The sequence below is a fragment of the Cydia amplana genome, chromosome 24, assembly GCF_948474715.1.
Source record: "Cydia amplana chromosome 24, ilCydAmpl1.1, whole genome shotgun sequence".
In the NCBI taxonomy this organism is placed as follows: Eukaryota; Metazoa; Arthropoda; class Insecta; order Lepidoptera; family Tortricidae; genus Cydia; species Cydia amplana.
The window spans coordinates 3,318,615-3,331,988 of NC_086092.1; the positions used below are offsets into that span (position 1 = coordinate 3,318,615).

A 13,374-nucleotide genomic window follows, 5' to 3' on the forward strand; every position below is an offset into this window, starting at 1 on the left:
TTATACTTAAACATGATTCATTTCATCATAACCATTTATTACATATAGCGTCGGCTGGATATATTATTCTTTATTCTTCATTTTCTAAATAAATAGTTAAAATACAAAGCTTTTTTTCATTCCAACTGGATCTGGTAATAAACACTATTAAATTCTTCTCTAATACTTCTAAAAAAATCCATTGCAATTGTAATAAAATGTCCAAGCCACAATAGTTACCTTTTACTAGAATATTTTACTAGACTTAAGTTACTTTTAATACTAGACGGTCATAATTGCGTCATATGTGGGCAAATAATCATGCCCATGGCCATTTCCGTACACGGCGGGAAGAAGTTGATAACTCGAGATATTTTATTGAAGAAAATTAAACTTGAAATAAATTACATAAGGTTCAATCAAATTTCTTCTATTTTTTCCCGCCAGTTATCAACTTCCCGCGGTGTACGGCATTGTACACGGATTTCTCCATTAAAAAAAAACTGAATAAAAAAAGTACGCGACCACAGACCCAGTTTGAAATAGATAGCTTCATAATACAAGCCAGCCGAGGCTCTTAATCCTAAGCAGCAAGGCTCACTTTCGCTTGAGCACGCAGTTGTTGAGCACGTTATAGTTGAATCTGTATCCGGACTCGTCGATGTCGTCTGTCACGAGGTTGTCGCTGTGGAAATGTACGTAGAGCGGGCCTGGCGGGGTAGCTGTAAAATACCATTGTCAGTTTAAGTAGGCTATCATAAATTATCAATTTAAATGTGGGGAGTACCTATAGCATAGACTAGGAATCCTCTAGACTGAGCATAGTAACGCTACCCCCTCTGCCACTTATACGGTAGTTTTACTCCATCTTCGAGTCAATCCCGTGCCGTGATTGATCCGTGTCTTTGAACGGACCAATCACGGCACGGGATTCGCTCACCTCGTCCCCCCGCACCCCCGTATTTTTGGCAGCATCGGTTTCATGAAATAATTGCTCTAAACTCAGTCTAGAGGATTCCTAGTCTAGAGGATCTACAGTCTAGAGGATTACCTATAGGATAGTACCTAAATTAACCAAATGTACCTATACCTACATTATGAAATACATTTTTTTTATATGTTATAAATGGGCTTACTCATGGCCACAGAGGCGAAGACGTGGCCTACGATGGAGTGAACCTGCCCAGAAGGTGTCTGTTCACCATGGACCTAGAATATTACGGACGGACTGTCAGCTAAGACAAACTGTGACACTGCAATGGCGGACGGTTTGAATGTGTGCGTGTAGACGAGTGTTACCATGTAACACAAATTCTCCCCTAATGGTGAAACAATTATTTTTAATATCGTCCTTGTTTTCAAATAAAAAAAATTAGGACAGTTTTACGTTAGACAATAAAAAAGGTGTGTACGTATCTGATTTTATAGGTCTTGAAAATGCGCAATATTGCACAATTACTTTGTGCAAACATTATTTTCAATACCTAATGATATTTAGCATCGTAATGAAATCAGTTCGTCATGTTTTTTTAATTTATACATTTAACTTGAAACATATCTGGTTCAACAAAAAAATTATAATACATAACAAACAAACGTTAACTATCAAACATGCATGTAAGCGTCTAATCTCTTTAGTATCGGGAAATTACCATACCGACCTAGTTTGAAATGCACAATCAATAATTTAACCATTTACATAAATGATACATTAATACATAATGATTTAATAAGAAGGGTATCAATTACCCTACTTTCGGGAAATTACCCTATTCATATTACTGGTCACACTCCTGTTTTGCAGTTTGTTAATTTATAAACAACAAATTATCGTGATTTTACGTACTAATTGATAAACTTAAGTATGAAAAGTTATTCCGTGACTTTTTTTCATTCGATCGGTACAATTCTAGCAGGATTTAACTACGCATGCCGGCATATTTTATATTTTTCTTCGACATGTTTACTTCAATGACGTTTCGATTCGTCTGACGGCAAACTGGTGGATGTGGGCTGTCAATGTGTGTGTGTCACGCGTAAATACTATGAAACTGGTGGATGTTGGAATCACAGTTGTGTTGTAAGCGAAACTCTGTCCGTAATATTATAGGTTCATGCTGTTCACCCTTGATTTGAAGGTTGCCGGGTTATATGAGTTCTGAAATATAGACGCCGGCAAGGAATTGGAATTGTCCCCAAAAGACATTGAAAGGGAACTTACATGCAACAATCTGGTTGCTGGCAATCTCTCCGCAGAACTTGGGTCTCAAGTCTCAAACCGTCGACAGTTCCGCTTCAGGGTTAAAGTTATAGTCTTCAGACTTAAATGTATAAGTACGTACACTACTTTATGAAATAACTTGTCTCCAGGAGACGAAAGAGAACTTACAAGCAATAATCTGGTTGCTGGCACTCTCCCCGCAGAACTTTGCACCTCTCAAGCCGTCAGCAGTCTCAGCCTCAGGGTTAAAGTTATAGTCTTCAGCCTTGAATGTTGCCCGCATTATGAAATAACTTGTCTCCAGAAGACGAAAGAGAAATTACAAGCTATAATCTGGTTGCTGGCACTCTCCCCGCAGAACTTTGCACCTCTCAAGCCGTCAGCAGTCTCAGCCTCAGGGTTAAAGTTATAGTCTTCAGACTTAAATGTTGCCCGCATTATGAAATAACTTGTCTCCAGAAGACGAAAGAGAACTTACAAGCTATAATCTGGTTGCTGGCACTCTCCCCGCAGAACTTGGCACCTCTCAAGCCGTCAGCGGTCTCAGCCTCAGGGTTAAAGTTATAGTCTTCAACTTTAGGGGGCTTAAATTTTACCTGCATTATAAAATAACTTGTCTCCAGAAGACGAAAGAGAACTTACAAGCTATAATCTGGTTGCTGGCACTCTCCCCGCAGAACTTGGCACCTCGCAAGCCGTCAGCGGTCTCAGCCTCAGGGATGAAGAGGTAGTCCTCAGACTGCGCCGCGCCCTGGGTGAACGGGTTTATTTGGCAGTCTGTGTCGAGGTATAGGTTGTCTTCCTGGCGGTATGCCATAACGAAACTTGCGGCTGTTAGCCTGTGGAAATAAACCAAAATCAAAATAGAATCCTGCTCAATTTTTTTATGTATTTCTGTCATTGCTAGCCACATCCACATTTATTTTAGGGTCAATTCTTCTCGATCTTAGTTATACCTACAGCCGGGCTACATGATTGGCGCGAGATAGACTAGCCGCGATAGGCTACCCGATAGAGGTGCAGGGTTTCCATTTTATCGTCTGTGACGGGCATAGTGACAGACGATAATCAATCGACAATCAATCAATCAATTCTTTATTCGTTCATCACGGGTACATAAATAGGTGATAACTCGCACTTACATACTTGTTAGAACGCGAATGGCATGGTGACAAGCGATAAAAATGCGACCGTGCTACCGCCGCTGGGTAGTCTTGTCATTGACTTGGGCTTTCTTCCGGTCACTGTTGATGGCGGACATCCAAGTTTGAAGGAGTCTGGTTTACTTATGTAGGTATTGTGAATTATACAAATTACAAGATGTAGAAGAGATTGATTCACTAGCTAGTGCATTCCCGGCCGGCACAAGAAGCGGGGGGCTTACCGCGAAAACCGAAATTCCCAAATTGCGGGGTTCTCTTTTACTCTCATTAAGACATAATTAGAGTGACAGAGAGTTATAGCCCGGGACGGAGTTTTTTAAATAAAATCTATCGGGTTGTGAAACATCACTTTATATCTGTCCTTGGTTGCTCAAAGGAAGTTCAAGAATGTACTCACTTAACACCGCAAACGTCGGATGTCCGCTTAAAGCACGTGGCGTAAGCAAGGTTAGCAATATAAGGTCCGGCGCCTCTGTTGTAGTTGAAGGATTCGAAGGAGCCGGAGCGATCAGGGTAGTACTGCAGGCAACCGGGAGGGGCTGGAAATGAAAGTAATAATAATAAAATAAGGGTACAGCTAGTCGTCGTTAGATAAACCAAACTTAGGCCAGAACATACACTTCGCGTAAATGTATTTACCTACACAAAATCATTTTCATGTTTCCTACATTTCAACAGGTACCGCGCGGTAAGCTAAGTGAGGAATTGATCCTTATAAATTGCAAATGGATTGGAATCAAGTGGAAGAATCAAATTATGGGTAGGTTAAGTTTAGATATGGGTACATACACGGCGCGTTAGGGCTCATATAGACGATGCGAGAACTCGTAGACGATGCGAAATTACATTGCTGGTTTTGATCAGTCGGTTGAATTGGACGTAACCAACAGTCCGCAATGTAACTAAAATCGCATGCGAGTTCGCGCGCCGTCTAAATCAGCCCTTAGATGTAAATGTATGTGCCTTAAAACTTAAGGCACATATATTTATTTAATAAAGGCAACGATGTTGGATAGGTATACTTACCAATAAGGTACTCGTCTCTATCGGCGGAGGTGGACAGCGGCGACGATGGGAGGGACGATGTGATGGCGTTCAGGATGCCATCGCGGTATTTGCTAAATGGCAATGAAATATATAGATATTACCATAGAGAAATAATATCTGGGAGAGCTTTGCTCGGAAAACATAAAAACTCGAAACGCGCGCTTTCCCAGAAATGAGACCTGGCTAGATCGATTTTGTCGCCCCTAAAACCCTCGCCTAGCAAATTTCATCGAAATCGTTAGATGCGTTTCCGAGATCCCCAAAATATATATATAAATAAATATACAAAGATTGCTCGTTTAAAGGTATTAGATAAATAGATTAGATAAGTAAAGAAAGAGTGGTACTTAACTGATAATTCCACTACTTGACGCTAGATGTCGACTACGAAATAACTCGCGTTATATTTCTCTATGATATTATATTACCTAGGTACAGTCTGATTCAAACAGGATTCGGAGATCGCGTTTTATAATAGCTACAAGTTAGAATGATCTCTACATACAATTTAAACAAAAATATTAGAATGGGGTTGGCCACTGTCAAAGGTTTGCATAGATGGCGCCATCATAGCTTGGCTCTTGTACTATGAGATTTGGCTTAAAGGGCTGGCATCCAGGGCATTACAAAAAAACAAAAATTTGACACAATTCTAGGGATTGACAGGGCAAGCTATGATGGCGCCATCTGCTATATACTTCGACCGGCCAACCCTATTGCGGCAGTATGTTTTAGGACCACTGACAATCCAACCTCTAGACTGAGCTTAGGCCAATTCTTTCATTAAACCGATGCTGCCAAAAATACGGGGGTGCGGGGGGACGAGGTGAGCGAATGATTGGTCCGTCTTTGAACCGACCAATCATGGCACGGGATTGACTCGAAGATGGAGTAACGCTACCGTATGTGTGGCAGAGGGGGTAGCGCGACTATGCTATGTCTAGAGGTTGGATTGTCTGCGTTTAGGACATACAGAAAGTTAAACTTACCCCAAAGTATTGAAGCACTCCAACTGAGTGACCTTGATTTTCCAGGTAGCCTGGGGCAAATTCGGCTGGGTATTGCGGTCGGCGATCTTGAAGTTGATGCGGATAGATCGGCTGTTGGTGGACGCGTTTACCCTGACGTACACTGCGGGGCAAAATAGTCGAAGTTAGAAAAAAAAATTTAGTCATAACATTATTTTTTGTATTATATTAAGTTAATTTTGGGACCTTAAATCGATGTCAAAAAAGGTGTACCCTTGTAAATACTGGTGTGTGTGTGTGTGTGTGTGTGTGTGTGTGTGTGTATACTGGTGTGTGTGTGTGTGTAAATACTGGTGGTAAATTTAAATTCTCACAGTGCTGTCCATTGTTGTCGCCACAGAGCGGCGGGACGAAGTCCGAGTTGGCCTGAAGGTTGGTTACTTGGAAGATATCGTTTCTGCACGTATAGCCCGGCCTTTGGGTGACGTTTTCCACGGGGTCGATCTGTATAATAACAAGTAAACATTTATCTACCTATCTGCTGTCAGAAACTTAAGGTTTACGAACTACCGTCAAGTGGGATAACTGGGGATAGATGGGTAACTAATAGGCAATATTTTTTCACTGTTCTAATCTAGTTAGTTGAAAAATTGACCCTAAGACTGGTAAATCCTTATTGTAAAGATTGTAAAAAAGTATACTGCTGTCAACCACGTTCATTATAATGGATGAATATTTCCTTGGTATAAAGTTTCCCTCCTATACTCAGTTACCCCACTTGAGGGTACTTTACAAAGGAAATGACGGTTGTTCATCTCAAAACTGATCCTTACCTACTAACACAAATTGTATCTAATTTAATTGTCGATTTGGAGCAAAGAATACAATGTACATTTCGAGTTTCGACTTTTTTATATGACACATGATATGACATGGCATCATTATGGTTAATGAAAGTTGATGAAGGGTCAATAAATCCGCCAGGCGCCATCTATTGACAAGTAGCGAAACTTACCGTAGTTGGAGGCGCCAGGTTGAAGGTCTCGAAGTCAATCCTCATCTGACAAACGTTGTTGTTTATATCGACATTGTAAGAAAACTCAATGTCTGAAGACTCCCGGTAGTCCCGGTTTAGAGGAAGATTTAAAATACCGCCATCTATTGACAAGTAGCGAAACTTACCCTAATTGGAGGCGCCAGGTTGAAGGTCTCGAAATCAATCCTCATCTGACTATTAAAGTTGTTGTTTATTTCGACGTTGTATGAGGACTCAATGTCTGAAGACTCCCGGTTTAGAGGCAGTTTTAAAATAGCGCCATCTATTGACAAGTAGCGAAACTTACCGTAGTTGGAGGCGCCAGGTTGAAGGTCTCGAAGTCAATCCTCATCTGACAAACATTGTTGTTGTTGATTTCAACATTGTAAGAACACTCCAGGCCTGATGATTCGCGGTTTAGTGGGGGGTTGATGAAGATCGCCACCTTGGTGTTGGTTCGAACGTCGCACGCGTTCACTGGAATTTAAAATACTATAAGTTGAATACTGAACTGTCACTTCATTTTAACCTGCGCTTGTACATCATCTGACACATCCAAGAAAGCAAGGACTTTTAAAACCAGTATAGCAAGTATATTAAGAATAAATTCCACTCCCACTTAATTGCACGCATTGCCTTAATTGCCCGTTGGAAAAACTCTATTAGCCTTCCGATCGGTAGTTCTATTGATTTCGAGACAGCTTGAGGCTCTAGTATGGCTTTAATGGCTTAGTGGGTGTAGATCATATTTAAGTCGTTAAAAATTATTATGGAAAACTTTCTCTGGTTAAACTTTTATTCCACTTTAAACTCTCGCGTTTTGTACACATATTTAATTACACAAACGGGTCTATCGCGATATAATTTCCTTGTTTTTACCTTAAATTCCGACGTTTCAGCTGAGTTGTACCAGCTGTGGTCACAAAAGACAAAAAAAATGAAATTATATCGCGGTAGACCCGTTTGTGTAATTAAATAAACTTTTATTGGTTTTAATGTTTCATAACTGTATACTCACGGGAGCAACACGTAGCAAAGACCCCACAGAAGCCAATAGCCTTCCCTCCTTGCGTGTTACACTGGTTCCTGGACAAGCAGACGCCGCCGGTCGTCCGGTCTGAGCCGAGGCACTGCTCCCCGTTGCCGACGGTGAAGATGCTGCCGGGCGCTTGTCTGATTGCTGAAACGATAAACAAAATATAAATTCAAATTCAAATTCAAAATGTTTTATTTGCAAATATAGGTAGTACATACAGTGATGGTCATCTTACAATAAGTGGTGTCGCTATATTTGACCAACAGGCATGTAAAAAACGTATGTAGATATGTAGAAATGATTAAAATTTTAAGCATATTATTGTATGTTTAAGATTAAAATCACTCCAACTATATTAAACTCGGTTTGTGTAGCTATTCAGTGTCTTTTCACCTTTAAGGTGGCGTTCGGGTGTAAATAAGTGCCTGCATTACTAGCTGTCAATTGTTATAAATGGGTATCGAAAATCACAATTGCGGCAGTAATGAAAAATGAAAAATATTTATTGGTTTTTGTACAAATACCTAGTGCTGCAAAACAGGTTGGGATCTTCTTTTAAGCAACAGATATGTTTGTGACAGAAAACCCCGCTGTTCCAACAAATGCAAGGATTTAATTAAACCAATATGTTTGTGTATATTTTTGTACATAGGACATATTTAGCCATCTTTACTTACTCATCTCTTCTTAAAACTGAATTACATGCCATCTAGCGGCGCATATACTAACTTCGTGATAACGTTAAGTCGGACGCCTCGCTGTACGCCACAGCGACCAGCAGAACTAATCTGCTTATTGAAGACAGCGCCATCTTGTGTTGAGTAGCTGCAATAGGAAACACTAGTTAGTTTTGGCATAGAGAAATATAGTAAGACAAGAGTGCTCACTCCATACATCAGTTAGACTATTAATTTCAGTGTCTACATCTAGCATCGAGTAGCGGAACTATCAGTACTGCCTGCTACTTGACAATAGATGTAGCACCGACCGGAAAGTCTTATCTCAACAGCATAAGACTTTCCGGTCGGTGCTACATCTATTGTCAAGTAGCAGTTTACTGATAGTTACGCTACTCGATGCTAGATGCTAATAGTCTTTTTGATACTAAAACTGATGTATGGAGTGAGCAATCTATGTATTTTTTTCTCTATGGTTTAGGAAAAAGACGTTGAGAACGCTAGTTGATTAGACTATTTTTCTATTGACACTGTCAATGTCAGTCAGTGTAAATGTTTTTAGGGTTCCGTAAAGGGTAAAAACGGGACCGTACTAAGACTCCACTGTGCGTCTGTGTGTCTGTCTATCTCATGAACCGTGATAGTTAGACAGTTGAAATTTTCACAGATGATGTAACAATAAATAGTAAAAAGTACGGAACCCTCGGTGGGCGAGTCCGACTCGCACTTCCGGTTTTTTAAAAGTAAAACTGCATTTCCATGTAGGCAGCAAGGCATCCTATACGGAAACACAGGTTTTTTTTAAACTTATGTAATAATAATAATTTAGCCACACATTATCGATATTTTCTTATGCTTTCTTACTATCATGCTATCATCATAGAGAAATATTTATCTATGCTATCATCAGAATTACGATTAGGTACCTTGGAGGATATAATCAAACGGAGACGCCATGTCTGTAATTTTCTGTACAAAACAGTCTGCCGATTTTTGCGGGGGAGGGGAACGTCAAATGTATGCGTAGCGTAAAAATAGCCATGTCAGATAAACGTCAGTCCATACATTGTGTATGACCGTTGGCCGCCTATTTTCGACAGAGGGGAAAGCCTGTTAATGGCTACTCCGTTTAGTTGTATCCTCCAAGTTAGGTACATATATGTGTTATTTTTATTTATGTCGTAATATTTAAATTACTTTAAGTGGTCATATATCTAATAATACAGTTAAGTACTACGGTTATGTATGTAAATTACAAATAACGGTTACCAATTAACGACCCAAAAATTGATACAAGTTACTTGTTATTTCCCATCTACGAGGTTTTCGAATATCAATGTTTCATGTCGAAATCTTTAGTTTTGCCTAGCGGCGTACCAAAACCGGTCATTTATTAAACCAAACCAAATCTCAACTCTATACCTATATGTACTAAGATTCAAAATCGATTGCAACTTTTAGATAAATAATTGGAATTAGTCGTGAAAAATCAAATGATATTAAACTTTGATAGGAAGGTTTAAGGTTGGCTTTAGGTTGTTTATAGTCAAATAGTTATTAGGTAAAAGTAAGTTATGATTGGATTGGTATTGGTACATCAATAGTGCTAACCGGTTGGGTTCAGTGAACTTTTAAGATGCAGTTTGCATCGTTAAACTACAGTTAATGTTTGGGCCCAGATTAACAGTAAACATTGAGTATATTATTATATTCTATTATGTGAAAGTGCTAGGTTGAAAAAAGAAATAAAAATTAAATAAAAACCGGCGGTCTCATACTTAATACGGACAACCTTTCGTAAGCAGGAAGCACGATAGGTATAAAACATTTTTTTTAATACAAATATGAAACATCTTCAATGAAGTATTTAAGTATAAAACTATTATTAAATGTTTTCTTTTCATTTTATCTCAACTAGAAATGTCGATTTTTGAAATAGATTGTTTTTTAATTTAATGAGTGACGTAAATGTTAAATGAAACAGTCGTGAACAGATTAATAATCTCTAATTTGAACGGGTACTTTCTATGTTATTTTATGTGCACTTCACACATTGACGTATATCTCAAAACGGGCCTTACGTTACGGGTACTAAAAATGGTACTAGTTCAGCGGTGTCACGCACAAATTCGAGCCAATCGTGCAGTCTAACGCAACTAGTTGCGACACTTGCGACCAATCGCGCGCGTGATGCGAACTCATCAACCAATCGCGTTGTAGCGGTGTCACACCGCTGTGCTGGCCCATTCATGCCCCATTCTTATTGCCCGTAAGGCCAGTCCTGATCGAGATATACGTCAATGCCTTCACAAGAGAGATTGTATGATCCAAACTTAACAGTAATTCCCGGGTTCCGTTTTTTTTGAAAAATTCCATACAGAGTGTCTACTTTTAATTGCTTTTTAGTTTATTATTGTACCCTCTATATGTTTGTAACTAGTAGTTATGTAGTTGGTAGTTTAACGGTAACTAGTAGTTATGTAGTTGGTAGTTTAACGGGAACTACAGAAAGGTTAGAATGTTTCTTCACAATAGATCGTAAACACGGGAAATTAGGCATTGTCTAGGTCTAAGACCTAGGTTCCTGGTTTGAGTAAAATGTGGATGGACACATGTATGTAATTTGGGGGTCCCGTTGTTTCCCATAAAGTTTAAGTCATAATGTATCGTTTTGTCATATGTGACGTTATCTATGAAAAGGGACCTTATTGTCGATGGCGCTTACGCCATTATTAACGATCATCCGATAGAAATAGAATGTCGCGTGACGCTGTGCGGCGTAAGCGCCATCGACAATAAGGTCCCTTTTCATAGATAGGTAATGCCCCATATTATCATTAGTCCTAAAACTGAAACCGTTAATTTTTAGGATTTTCGTAAGGTTATCCTATAGATAGGTCAGGTTAGGTTTGTTTTATGGCAATACTGAAAAGTGACGCGTTTCAGAATCAAATGAATTAATGACTAACGAAAATGCGGGCAAACAATACATTATGACTTAAAACTATTTGGGAAACAATAGAGACCCATTGTTTTGCGAGAATGTAAAACGTGGCTTGGAATTTAACTTAATTCTGGAACACTGGGATAGCAACTTCTTATAAGTTTTAAAACTTAAATTATATTTTATTATATTTCATATTTATGTATACTTCATATTTATGTTTATTTTTTACCTCTATTAAGTATATTTACATCCATATCATTATCTATCTTATACATCTTATAAGATCATATACTTCCTTTTATTTCCATTCAGTTTAGTTTACACCATAGCTACTATTGTTCTTTCCAAATTTTAGCATATACAGTTCACACTCACACTTTGTTAACATTTATAACTGTAAGGCGTTTAGTTTTCGACTACAGCGAGTAAGGGATAATGTATCAAGGGTCTGCCTGAAAACCAGCGTTGTAGTAAATAATTAAATATACTGCAACATTATGCTGAGGCAAGCTCCTATTTAACACTCATGAATATTTCTCCCTTAGATGTACAACTCAATTTCTTAGTTTTTAAGTCTACATTTAAGGTTTATCTGTAAAAATGTGTTACACTATCTGTTAACTCTGCAACTTCATGTGATGTTGAATAAAACTTTTCTATGTCTATGTCTATGTCTATACGACTGTAGGTACTCGTATTAGGCATTAACAATTTGGATTATTTGAATTATATTGGTGGCAGTGATGATGGTCAGTATGGTCACCTTTGCACTGGGGGCAGCCCGGGGCGGGTTTCAGTAGGTAGTTATTTTATTTTATACATATTTAGTATATAGTGTAGTAGTGTAGTGTATATTTTTGTTTTTAATGTGTATTTTTATTTATACACTTTTAGTTAAAAAGTAATAATTGCTTGCTTTCATATTATTTATGTTTTTATATTAAGTACATAGTTTTATTCACAGAAATTAACGTAGCAAACAGTTTTTTAATATAACACTATTAGTTATATCATAGAGAAATATAGTAAGACAAGAGTGCTCACTCCATACATCAGTTCAGACTATTAATTTCAGTGTCTACATCTAGCATCGAGTAGCGGAACTATCAGTACTGTTACTTGACAATAGATGTAGCACCGACCGGAAAGTCTTATGCTGTTGAGATAAGATCCTAATAGTCTTTTTGGTACCTACTAAAACTGATGTATTGGGTGAGCACTCTATTATATATATAAAAAAATATATTCCGGTTAAATTAAAAACTACTAAACTAATATTTTTACACCGAAATAATAAATATCTTATAAAGCACCTGTCACTATTTTTACTACAAATACTTTTCATTGAGATTACTTATCGATAACAAAATTTTATTCTTTTGACATGATTAAATACTTAAACCCTTTATATACCGCATATACGAATACGAAGACATATGGGGCATTATCTATGAAAAGGGACCTTATTGTCGATGGCGCTTACGCCGCACAGCGTCACGCGACATTGTATTTCTATCGGATGATCGTTAATAATGCCGTAAGCGTCATCGACAATAAGGTCCCTTTTCATAGATAACGTCACATATATGGCGGATATGATATTCAAGTCTATAAGGACTCTATGTACCTACCATTAACGAAATTTGCTGAATAAATTATATTCAAGTCTATTGACAGCTATTAAAGTTCAAAGAACAAATATTTTTATTACATGCAGTAAGGGGTAAATACCTGTCGAGTTGAAATTAAAAAAACCTAAAGGCAAAAACCTACTTTAAATAGTTTAAAATCTTAAATTTGAAATGTTTATATGTGAATTTTGAATTTTTGCATATTTATTATGACTTAAGTGTTAATTTAATTTATTTGACTTAGTGTGTATTGTGTTATGAATTTATGATTAATTAGTTATTTTTAAATACCTACTGTTTGTAATTTATTATGTGTATAATATATGGACTATTTGTCTGCAATAAAGGTCACAATTACAATTACTTACAAAAAAACCGGGACGGAAACGAAACCAAAAGTTTTCCTTTAATATTTCCTAGACAACCGATTAATAAGGTACTGAGATTTACTAGAATTTGCGAAAAAATTGTAAAAGTACGTACGTGAGAGCCCGCGTCGATCGGCGGAAAGCTTTCTTCGTAAGCTAGCGGGAGCTTTTATAGCGGACCTTGGCATTGCCCTACAGCGGAGACACATAATTCCGGTCTACTGGTCATTCACGAAGCTAACTTTCGTAGCTAGGTTTCGTTTCGTTTCTGGCCGTGCCGCGCGCGCGCGCAAAAAAGCTC

The 13,374-nt window shown here is 38.1% G+C and overlaps 1 protein-coding gene and 1 long non-coding RNA gene across 2 annotated transcripts in view; both read right to left on the reverse strand.

Annotated features, from left to right (window-relative positions):
* LOC134659190 (uncharacterized) overlaps positions 1-13,374 on the reverse strand; it is a 216,820-nt gene that overhangs the window by 28,417 nt on the left and 175,029 nt on the right. The window lies entirely within an intron of this gene.
* On the reverse strand, positions 511-13,240 carry LOC134659186 (uncharacterized). The gene is made up of 10 exons (XM_063514820.1): positions 13,189-13,240; positions 8,180-8,275; positions 7,433-7,594; positions 6,722-6,891; positions 5,753-5,882; positions 5,400-5,541; positions 4,390-4,481; positions 3,761-3,902; positions 2,843-3,039; positions 511-701 (listed from the first exon to the last, which is right to left on the reverse strand). Exons 2-10 carry the CDS (start codon positions 8,259-8,261, stop codon positions 577-579), a joined length of 1,242 nt encoding a protein of 413 aa, XP_063370890.1. The 5' UTR covers positions 8,262-8,275; positions 13,189-13,240; the 3' UTR covers positions 511-576.

Bases quoted from the DNA above. Each gene is read 5' to 3' on its own strand.
- LOC134659186 (XM_063514820.1), bottom strand. From the start codon at position 8,261: ATGGCGCTGTCTTCAATAAGCAGATTAGTTCTGCTGGTCGCTGTGGCG. The intron at 6,892-7,432 runs GTGAGTATACAG...TTTAAATTCCAG, and splicing joins CTTTGCTACGTGTTGCTCCC to TGAACGCGTGCGACGTTCGA. The intron at 5,883-6,721 runs GTAAGTTTCGCT...GTTATTATACAG, and splicing joins ACCTGGCGCCTCCAACTACG to ATCGACCCCGTGGAAAACGT.